General features: G+C 38.6%; 1 protein-coding gene across 1 annotated transcript in view; it reads right to left on the bottom strand.

Moving 5' to 3' along the window:
- Nucleotides 1-11,715, bottom strand: part of CDC123 (cell division cycle 123) — a 39,346-nt gene that overhangs the window by 26,353 nt on the left and 1,278 nt on the right. Inside the window, exons 2-6 of the mRNA XM_068168365.1 lie at nucleotides 11,508-11,579; nucleotides 8,924-8,978; nucleotides 7,135-7,167; nucleotides 4,716-4,811; nucleotides 3,875-3,981 (exon numbers count right to left, since the gene is read on the bottom strand). Of these exons, the coding sequence (XP_068024466.1) occupies nucleotides 3,875-3,981; nucleotides 4,716-4,811; nucleotides 7,135-7,167; nucleotides 8,924-8,978; nucleotides 11,508-11,579 (363 nt within the window). The remainder of the gene's footprint in view (nucleotides 1-3,874; nucleotides 3,982-4,715; nucleotides 4,812-7,134; nucleotides 7,168-8,923; nucleotides 8,979-11,507; nucleotides 11,580-11,715) is intronic.

Here is an 11,715-nt window from a genome sequence, read left to right on the forward strand (position 1 = left end):
ATGGCACCAGCTGATCCAATAAAATACTGAGAGTCAATTTACAACAATCAGAAAATAGCTATTCTTGCAAGTGACTCAGAGTCCCTCTATAACAAGTCACAGGGTAATCCCTGCAAAAGATGTTCTGCATTGGGTTGCTTTTCAACAAAGTTGAACTTACATGACTTTAATTCATTAATTTAATGAATTAAACAATAATAATTGTGATTATTAAACAACTGGAAAACGAAAAACAATTTTAGTGTTCAAAATCCAAATAGTCACAACTGTAGATTTAAAACATCCAGTCCTGCCCTGTAGAACTGTCAGGCTTCAGAGATTGTTCCTGAATTTCCAAGGTTTCTTAATGAGCATGATCTAGCAACAAGCTCATAATTGAAAGGGCACTCTTGCTGATATTTATACCAGTCTCAAGATGGGCAGTCACGTCTTACAACTATAACCCACACATTCTTACACCAAGGAAGAAAACTGTCTTCTAAACCAATCCACAGAATAGGTCTTTAAAAGGATTTTTGTTCCAAAGAAGAGTTTTAATTACTTAACAGAAATACCAGCTAGAAAGGGATTTATTTTTTTCAATCACGTATGCACAACCCTAAAGTTTTGAAAGCCTACATTAAAACTTGAAAAGTTAAGGATTAGACATGGTTTTTTTGTGAACTCAGATAAGTAAAATGCAATGCTTGCTTTGAAGCAGTAACATCAACTACATGACGTGCATCACTCAGGAGTTTTTAATTTACACAAAATGAACAAAATTCACTCATTCTTCTGAGCATTTCAAAGTGCCAAAACTATGAGAGAACCCAAAGATTTAAAATAGTCAGAGCTCACTGAGTTGTGCTCAGTATATCTGCATTAAGGCCATATTTTTAATGTTTTGTATTGAACTATTGCATAGCTTAAGTTTTCTTAGAACTTGGAGCAGTGTAGATTTATTTCTGCAAGGGCAGCTCCCTGACCTGAACGATGTATAAATCACTATTTTATACCGGTAATAGGAGAAGAAGGAAGAGGTCACATGTGACTGGCAAAACTGGATTAAGAAACAGATTTCCAAGTTGCCATTGTAAATTGTTTTCCACACTATGACCCAAGGATTTTGAAGTTAATATAATTTAACAAAAGACAAAACAAACAAACAAACAAGGGGTATACCATGTTTCAGCTGTTGCTTAGACAGGCAAGAAATTTTTGGACAATACCGTGTATTAATCAAAGTAGAAAGATGGTGTATTTAGCCTCCCTTAGAGTAGCCCTTCCAAGGGATTTGGATGTATTATGTATCCAATTCTCATTTGTTCACCACTTCAGGTTCTTATGTCAGCTGTATTTTTAATTTCTGCTTGCTAAGGACTAGGGAACTGGCAGCTAATCAATAGTATAATTAAGGAAGATCACTGTTCTGATTCAGCAGCAACCATTTCACTGCTTGCATGGGGACATTTTATACAAACAACTGAGTAAATTAGAAGTACCCTGCACATCATGGACACAATCTCTGCTGTAATCAAGTACAACATAAAATAGAAGATAAAGTCCCAAGTGATTTTACACATTACACATGTTCTCCTAGCCATGAGTACAACTTCCATCCACATAAGACTGCTGTGGTGGTTTGAGAGAGAAGGGCCTAGCCTTCTCTCCCCCACAAAGGGGAAAAAAAAAACCCACAGCTAACTCAACCAGAGAAGCAAAAGGGAATGCTGTATTTTACAAGCAATGTGGAAAATGCAAGCACATTGACGCACAGCCTCAAACGATCACAACTGCACTGCCACTGTTAACTCTACCTTAGCAAAACCACAAAGCCCATTCTGATTAAACAAACAAACCACCATAACCCAAATTTATAGATAGAAACATTGGACTAGACTTTACCAGAAGGAAAATAAATACAAGACGTATCAAATGGAATTTAACCTTTATATTAGGTGGTGATCCCACAAACACATCACAAGGTTTGCTTACTTATCTTCCACTAGCTGACCTGTACTTCCAGGTAGTGTGTGCACACTGGAAAAGGAGTCTAAATGGATTTGGCTCCAACAATTTGAGGTGGCACCTTTCTGCTGGAGGTTATTCTCCCACAGCAGGATTAGCAGAAGAGAACATGGCTGCTACAGGCTGCTTCACCATTGCTGTTCGCAGCATGGTGTGAACCTAAGGTGAAATTACTGATGGTTCAAGTTAACACCCATGCTGTGAAACCTCACAGCATAGGAGCCAGAATGCATTCACTGCTTCTACCACCAAACCTGCACTGTCTTCAGAGAGCAAGGTGAATAGCTAAGAGACTAACTTTACCCAATATGAGCTAAAACTTGACAGAAAACGCACTGATTTCAGCCTCAGTGAAGATAGGTTAACCAGTCGTTCTGCCACACAAATGGCAATAACTAAGAGCACAAACACAAACCCCGTATCTTCTAAATCAAGTGGTGCTTGGGACACTTGATTGCATCCCAAACTAACCGGACTGCATGCCAAACTAACCAGACAGGAATTCTCCAAGGAGTTCAGGGTACATTTTGCTGAACTTCTTGATACATAAGGATAGTGGAATACAAACTCCATATTGTTTAATATTCACAAAGGTCTGATACAATGTATATAGTTGTTTTCAGACACACAAGGTTCAGTCCTGAGAGCAGTTAGAACCCAGGACACATTACAATTTAGAGCTCAAGCCTCTGAGCAAACAGTCCTCAAGACACCTGGCTGGGTCACCCAGCCTCCCATTAGGGAAAAACCTGAAAATAAAAAACCATCCTTGCAGGGCCCTAAAATCCTCTGAGGATCATTATTTCATTAACCTCTGAAATGTAAACTACAGATTTCTCATCTCTCCTACCCCTTTCATTTTCCACAATCCCGAATTCTCAATGCTCACAAACGTTTACCTATATCAACATACTTTTCAAACTGTTTCCTCACTCCCTTCCTTCTGTCACTTCATAATGTTGTAGGTTAGACACAGTGTAAAACCCAGCATCAAAATTGAGCTGACAACATTACTAGCACTCCATAAATGCAGAGATAAGGATAAAGATGAGGATGTGGCTACCTATCTTTTGTTTTTTTTTAATGTATCAACAAAGTACAGGGGGAAGAGTGTTATTAAAGCTGCAGGAATAAAAAAGGCAGCAGTTGCACAGCATTAATGCAACTGGTTGACATTTTAGACAACACAACTCTTACTGGGTGATAAGCTACTTAACATAGGACTATTATCCTTGGTAACCTTCTATAAAACACTTAGAATGAGGGCCCCACATTTGACAAGTCTCCTAAATATTGCAGCAATATAAATAAGCAATGAATAATCACTGGAAAACAATCTCTTGGATTCCCTCTTTCTATGAAATTCTGCTTTGCTGAAAAAAAAAACAAAACCCAACAATAACATTAACTTAACTTTACTTTCAGAAAAAGGCTGTACTTTAGAAATGACAGGAATTAGATGCAAGTATTACAGTAAGAAACTATTTTATACAATTAAATCCTTGTGAGCAGATAAAATAAACCCCAAGCACATCATATTTATAATGTTATCTGTAACTATTACCCCTGCCTTGCAGTTCTGCAGTAAATTGGACCAGGCATTTATTTAAGCATGGTGGAGGGGAACAAAGAAACGGGAAGGAGCTGGGGGAGCTTAAAAGAACAACTAACTTAGTACTATACTTGAAACGCATATTACTGTGCCTGAACAACTTTCAAACATGGGTATGTATTTTGGTATCAAATATTTATCATTACTGTGCAGCAAAGTGAGATCTTTCAAAGAACAGAGAAGTTACCCTCAAAGGCTTAAGTGGGATTTTTTTGACTGTGTGGAAATAAGATTGTCTACTAGAAATCTACTTACGGCTGAGTGAGATCACGAGTAATGAAGTCTGAACTCTTGAAGAGGAGGAAGATGTCACTGAGAGCTTTACACTTCAGAGAGCTGTTCATTGCTATCCAGTAGGCATCCTAATCAGAAAAGATTATCCAAACATGCACCATTACTAGCAGGAAAGAACGCAGGCTGCAGATACATATAAATGTCATGCAACATTCAAAATACATAGAGAAAAATCAGCTGTTACAATGGACAATAGTTGTTGATTTTCTTATGAATACTCTGTTGAAAGCCAGGCAAATCCATTTAAAAAGAAAAAGTTTTTGCCTTACTGATTCCAGGCACTTTCTTGGGATGCTTGACTGAACAAAAGTTTCCCTTGAGAATATTATACAAAACCATTTGGGTGCACCCATCCTTAAAGTATAGTTAGAGTACCTTAAAATAACTAGAGGGCAGTGGTTTTGAGTTGGTTCTGTTTTTTAATTGGTTGGTGTTGGGGGGGATTTTTGTTTGATTGGTTTGGGTTGGGTTTTGGGGGGCTTTTTGTTTGCTTGGGGTTTTGTTTCTGTTTTTTAATATGGGGATTTTCATTTTTATCCCAGGTAAAGTTTCCAACTACTATCCTAAATGAGATGACTCTGACCATCATGCTGTTATCTGTGAAAAGGATACAGGGGTTTATGATGCACACTCTAGCTCTAATCCATCAGAACAATTTGCTGTATCATACTCCACTGATAACTTGTCACTTCTTCCTTCATCTGAACCACTAGCCTCTTCCACTTTCCAATGCATTAAGATCAACCAAACAAAAGTCCTTATGATAACATTTGCTACAAGTTTTGGGAGTCAGCATTCTTACCCGTGGAGCACTCCAGTTCAGTTTAGGAAAAACACTGCCACCCAAGGAACTTATTGCTTCTTGAACTTTAGCTGTGAACTCAGGAAATTCTGGTGCCTGAACAAAGATGAACAACAATAAAAAGCTCAATTTTAATACAGTTGATAGCAAAGTGTGGTTGTGTATAAATATCATTAGAATTGCATACTGTAAGGGCAATAAAGGTGTTTAAAATCAGGATCTAAGAATCCCACAAAATAATGGTTTTGTAGGAATAAATCACTTGAGAATCGATCAGCTCTAACATTCTTCAAGAGAAAGCAGAAAGGATGTTTCCAGTTCTGTCATTACTAGCCAGACTCATGAACTCCAGGAGAAAAAATCCCTGAAATTTTGTAACTTTCATTAGGAAAGCTGCAACAGCTGGCAAAGGTGCAAGGCAAATAAATAGACCTTAAACACACACCTGTTGTTTGATACCTGATGGGAGGTTACTGTATACAAATAAGATCCAAGAAGATTTAAGAACAAACTTCTAAACATTGTTTTGTATTAAGCATCTCTCTAAAAAAACTAAAATACAAATATTGTAGAAGTATTAGAAGATAAAAAGGAAGCAGTTCTGTATTAGGTCTCTAGTTGCATTTAGGGGCACATAAATCAATATGAATTTAGGAGTAAATCAATCAATTCATCAGCAGTTAAAGTGACAGCTCCCCATTTAAGCTTTAGTTTTACACAATGTTGTTAGTAAGACTTAACTCATCAGCTCTTAAATTAGATCTTTAAGTAGCTCTTTAACAACCTATTGCATCAAAAGAGAGGACACATTGCAAAGGGATGGGTTGAACTAGAAAACTTTGTTTTATAAAGAGTTGTATCAATACTGTAAACAAAAGATGATGGGTAGAAAAAAGCCTACTCAGGGTGCTATAAACACCGCCCTGGATGTGATGAAATAAACTCAAACAAACATAAATAAATTAAAAGGAAAAAATAAAAAGAAGATTGCTGGTCTTCAAAATAATAGAAAAGGATTTCAGGCACATGTAAAACATTTTTCATGTAACAGGAGTTATAGAAAAAGAAGTATTTAAGAAGACTATTTCTGCCTGAGTATTTTTCAATTCAACTCAAAGATAACTTCTAGGCTAAAGCAAATTAATGTCTCTAAAACAAAATCCTCACAGCCATACAAGTCATCAAAAAGTTCTTGTATTTTGGTACCTCCTTTCTGAAGCCCCCTTTAAAAAACCCACTCACATTTTAGTGCAGTGACCCTGACTGAACTTCAAACATTCTGAATCATTCCTCACTACATTACCTACTCTCCACAGGAAACTACCCTCACAAAATTGAAAAAGCACTTTGCTTATTTTACATTATTTTTAGAGCTTTAGCCAATTATAGAACTTGTACCTGCATGAAGTAAAGCTCTTCATCCACAGCATTCTGATGTAACCTCTTGTTTTGACAGAAGTCAGGATTCATACTATGTATGTAATACCAGCACATATTAAGCCTCCCTGGGGAAATGTTACCATTGTGTCATTTGACGAACAAAGTAAAGAGATACACAGAAGAAGGTAGTTGCAAGGCTGCATAAACAAGTTAGGTTCTAATATTTCCTAAATTCTGAATGCCTGACTTGGAAGCCATGAACATTAAGGCACTTTTCTTTAAAAGCAGATTTTTTTTTTAATCTAATTCTTCTTGAGAATACAGAAGGGGCAATGGAAAAAAGTTCTACCCAATGACTCAGGCAGCTCATCAAATCATATCAATTACAACCACAGCTCACCTTACTACCACTAGAGAACTATAACCTGGGATTTATCATAAGATAGGGCAAGAGCAAGTTTCAAAAAACAGGTGTAAAAATAAAATATCAAGGAAGCCTAGTTACTATCAATTATGACCCTGATTCTAAGCCAGGCACAGTGTAAGAAAAGAATAAAGATAAGGGGGAGGGAGGAAACAAAGAAACAATCAAACAACAACAAACAAACAACAACAGCAAACCATGACAGACAGAAACTTATTTAGGAAGAAATAATGCCACAGGTGTAAGAGAAGAACTGTGAAAATTGAGCTGCAGTGGCTTCATTCCTGTTACATCCAATCTGATTAAGTAATTGGGAGACATTCAAAGTGGTGAAAATGAAAGACAGATAAATTTAGAGCCAAGCTTCAGTTAATTTCCTATAGTCTAACGTGTGTGTGATTGTCACAGATGAAGAAAAGCATTTTATTTTTAGTTAAATATAATTAAGCCAGCAAAACTTCTTTAAAGTTACAGACATCTACACTGCCATCTATCTAGAATGGTCTGAAAAATGTTAATCATAGCAACAGAGCATTTTAGTTAGTAACAAGTTCATATTGCAAGGTTGCAGAGAAGATCCTGACAAACCCACCTCAGGCTTTCACAGGACCTTACCTTTAGGGTTGTAGTATTCTCATCATCTGACCACTGTTAAAAACAGAAAGAAAACAAAGCTTACTGGTTTCCTGAGACCACCTTTATAATTTATGAGAACATCAGAATTCAGGCTTCCTACAACATGCAGATGAAATCACTGCCCTGGAGCTCCTGTAGAATACCATCACCATCCTTCAATTATGATGGTAAAGGTTTTGTATATTCAGCAGAAGTGCTGTTCTAAAGTACAGATAAAAGAAGGCACTTACATATTTTAACTGTGGCTTATATCACAAATTTGGACGTTTCCCAACTCAGTCTTCCCTGTCTAAAGTTTGTCTACAACTCCAGCACTTCAATCCTTCAACTCCATGACCCAGTAGTTTCACTTATGATTTTTCATCTCCTTTTTAACCTGTGCTTACAGGCTGTGCTTACAATCCTTTTTCACATTTTTCTTCTAGAACATCTTTCTGAGCTATTACAGCCACAGAAAATTTTTGCTTCATTGAACAGCTCCTGCAAATGTACTCCTCCTCTAATTTTTCAGGGCATAAAACAGTATTAAGTTCAATTCCAACATCTGTCAACATTCTGGCGGCCAGTCAGTAGTGGAGTCCCCCAGGGATCAGTGCTGGGCCCCATGCTCTTTAACATCTTTATTGATGATCTGGATGAGGGCATTGAGTCGATCATCAGTAAATTTGCTGATGACACCAAGCTGGGGACAGGAGTTGATCTGCTGGAGGGTAGAGAGGCTCTGCAGAGGGACCTCGACAGGCTGGACAGATGGGCAGAGTCCAACAGCATGAGATTGAACACATCCAAGTGCCGGGTTCTGCACATCGGCCACAACAACCCCATGCAGTTCTACAGGCTGGGGTCAGAGTGGCTGGAGAGCAGCCAGGTAGAGAGGGACCTGGGGGTACTGGTCGATGGTAGGCTGAACATGAGCCTGCAGTGTGCCCAGGCGGCCAGGAGGGCCAAGGGCATCCTGGCCTGCAACAAGAACAGTGTGGCCAGCAGGAGCAGGGAGGTCATTCTGCCCCTGTACACTGCACTGGTTAGGCCACACCTCGAGTACTGTGTCCAGTTCTGGGCCCCTCAGTTTAGGAAGGATGTTGACTTGCTGGAGCGTGTCCAGAGAAGGGCAATGAAGTTGGTGAGGGGCTTGGAACACATGCCCTAGGAGGAGAGACTGAGGGAGCTGGGGCTGCTTAGCCTGGAGAAGAGGAGACTCAGGGGTGACCTTATTGCTCTCTACAACTACCTGAAGGGGGATTGTAAACAGGCAGAGGTTGGTCTCTTCTCCCAGGCAGCCAGCACCAGAACAAGAGGACACAATCTCAGGCTGCGCCAGAGGAGGTTCAGGCTGGAGGTCAGGAGGAAGTTTTACACAGAGAGAGTGATTGCCCATTGGAATGGGCTGCCCGGGGTGGTGGTGGAATCACCATCACTGGAGGTGTTCAGGAGGAGACTTGACAGGGTGCTTGGTTGCATGGGTTAGTTGATTAGGTGGTGTTGGATGATAGGCTGGACGCAATGATCTTGAAGGTCTCTTCCAACCTGGTTTATTCTATTCTATTCTATTCTAAATGCAATTATCAAATAAATAGTCTTCTTTGAAAGACCACAGAAATATTTTAAACATTATCTAACATCATAGTATAAATAATGATGGCTTAAAGTTTTTCAAGGCAACTACTATGAGGTTATTATTTTTGTGAAGTACTCTCCTAACCTACAAATTATGCAGAAAAGGCATCATCCTTGATTTTAACCAAAGGAACCGACATTTTATACTGACCTGTATTTCCTCTGCATCATCACTCCCTTCCGGAGCATGACTTGGCGGATCATCTCTAAGAGAGTAAATTATCAGGGAAAAAAATTAAGCACTGGAGTTTGACTCTATCATATACATCAGGTTTCCACAGCATCTACCAGCAGCTGACTTAAAAATGTTTTTGTGAGAGGATTAAGCCTCAAAACTCCCATAAAAAAATCAGAGCAAGCCAGTACAGAAAACTGAATGCTGAACACTCTGGCATTAGACTTGGGCCCTACCCAAAACACTTGGCTTCTTCCAAATTATCTTCTGTTCTAAAAACTCTAAACCTTAAGCTTTTTTGACATCCCATTAACAATTCCTTTCTAACGATGAGGTGGTGGAGTCACCATCACTGGAGGTGTTTAGGAAGAGAATGGATGGGGTGCTTGGTGCCATGGTTTAGTTGATTAGATGGTGTTGGATGATAGGTTGGACTTGATGATCTCAAAGGTCTCTTCCAAGCTGGTTAATTCTATTCTATTCTATTACTGTACTCTGACAGAAGCACAAATTAAACAAGCTTCCTTTTATAAAAAAAAAGTTCAATCTAAATTATGCTTTGCCTCAATACTCTTTATCCAAGGAAAAGTTTATAAAACTTGAGTTTCAGATGTGATCCTGTGAATTGCTGGTTCTGAAAAGAAAATGTTCTTACACTCCCCACACAGGGAAGATCCTACAGAAAGTGGATACATAGTCATTAGCAGCTTCCTGAAAAATTCCTTTTTCTACACAGAGGACATCTGATCATATACACAGCAGCACGTCTGGGAGAAAGCACTCGGCTGCAAATATTGCTCTGAAGTTTTAGGTGACTTTTGATGCTCCTTAGCCAATATAATAGTGAGGATCTTAAAGGAGAAGACCAAGCTTTTGAAGACTTAGTCACAGCAACTCAGTGTAACAAACATGGTGTCAAATGTACATCCTTGCCAAAAGTCAACTCTTTAACAAGCCAAGGCTCTAGAGTTCCTTAATGCACTTTCATAGGGATTAAGCTATCAATTCAGTTCTAGAGGTCAGATATCAATTTACTGAAGATTAAAAGCAATCTTGGTCTGACTGCAAGAAGATCACATTCAATGCTAGCTAAAAAAGTTCAACTCTGAGAAAAAAATAGTTTGTAAAAGGCATTTTAAATGTGAAATACCTTCAAAAATATTATTTCAGTTAATTATACATCTGTCCATTATTCTATTGAAGGCAGCAGAAACTATTTGCATAACATAGGATAGCTGTAGTCAAATCCTCAGTTTCAACTTTTCTGAAGGCCTATTAAAAATTAAATGTGTGCTGCTGACTTAGTTGCAAAATTTTGCAGAAGCAGGTCATTATATTACTTCTTACCCCCAAAAAAAAAGTTAGAGAAAATAATACTAATTTTCTGGACGCCTTTTATTTTAATAAATAAATAAATTTTAAAAAATTCAAAGGGACTTTTCATCTTTACAAGGTGCTTAAACAGCTTCCATTTTATACAAATTGATTCCTGAGAAATTAGATATAGCTCCCTTACGGTCACAGCTTAATTGGCTGCTCTGTGAGAGGCAAACTACCAGTTAGGAAAAGATAGAGCGTGGACTGATTTCTGAGTCTAATCATTAATAAGATGTATGCATGCAATAATCATTTTACAAGGAAGCCAGATCACAAGCAGAAAATAAAGCACAAAGCCTGGGTTCTTATCAACTGTTTCTCCTATCTATCCATCTTATCATCCTCTATCCAAAATCTTGGAATGGGTATACATATAGGACATTCAGCCTTATCATATGCATAGACTACAGAAACTCAGGATCGAGTCCAACTGCCCTGCCAAAGCAGGATCACCTGGGGCAGGCCACACAGGAATGCATCCAGGTGGGTTTTGAATGTCTCCAGAGAAGGGGACTCCACAATCTCTCTTGACAGTGCGCCTATTGTCAAGGATTAAGATATGTGTGAATGATTACATAAACTCCAAAATTACTCAATTTGCTGCATAGTTTATTTTACTGAGAATAAAACCCAGGTAATGTCAGTTCATCCCTGGATAAGGCAGCAGGCATGTGAACGTTGTGGGACAGGCCAAGCCTCTCTGAACTGGCGCTAACCAAAGCCAAACCAGCAGGCTGTACACGCGAGAGACTGGCAGACTCTACAAGGAAAGGAGGAGTAGAAAAAAAATGAAAGAACTGCCCCTACTTGGTCTAGAATCACGTGTATTAAATGGATTTTAGGATCTGTATGAGACACCAGCAAGTTGAGTTTTATTAACAGCAACAGCTTCCTCACTGGAGGTATTCAATGCCAGGCTGGATGAGGCTTTGAGCAGCCGAGACTAGCTGCGAAGCATCCCTGCCCATGGCAGGGAGGTTGGAGTAGATTATCTCCAAGGTCGTTTCCAACATGGGCCATTCTATCATGCTAGGATTCACATATTCATATGGGATGATGATTACTGCAGCCAGATTAGTGAAATTAGAAAACTCATTATGCAAAACATGTTTGCACACAAAATAGCACTATGAATATACGACAGTATTAATACTTGGAGGGTGGGGGGAAAACACCTCCTTACCTTCCAGAAACCACAAGCGTTCCATCATCCAGCAAATATTCTTTCACATTCTCTGGTAGGGGAAGTATGACACTGGAATAAAAATTATAATTTCTTTCATAAATTATTATTACTATTAGTGGTTAAAATAATAACAAAAGCTGAATAAAAATAATTTGGTTTTTGAGCGACTATATCTCAATGACAATATGTTTTATTCTCTATCACT

This window comes from Melanerpes formicivorus, unplaced genomic scaffold (genome assembly GCF_026170545.1).
Source record: "Melanerpes formicivorus ecotype bairdi unplaced genomic scaffold, bMelFor1.0.p_v2 SCAF_3, whole genome shotgun sequence".
NCBI classification, from domain to species: Eukaryota; Metazoa; Chordata; class Aves; order Piciformes; family Picidae; genus Melanerpes; species Melanerpes formicivorus.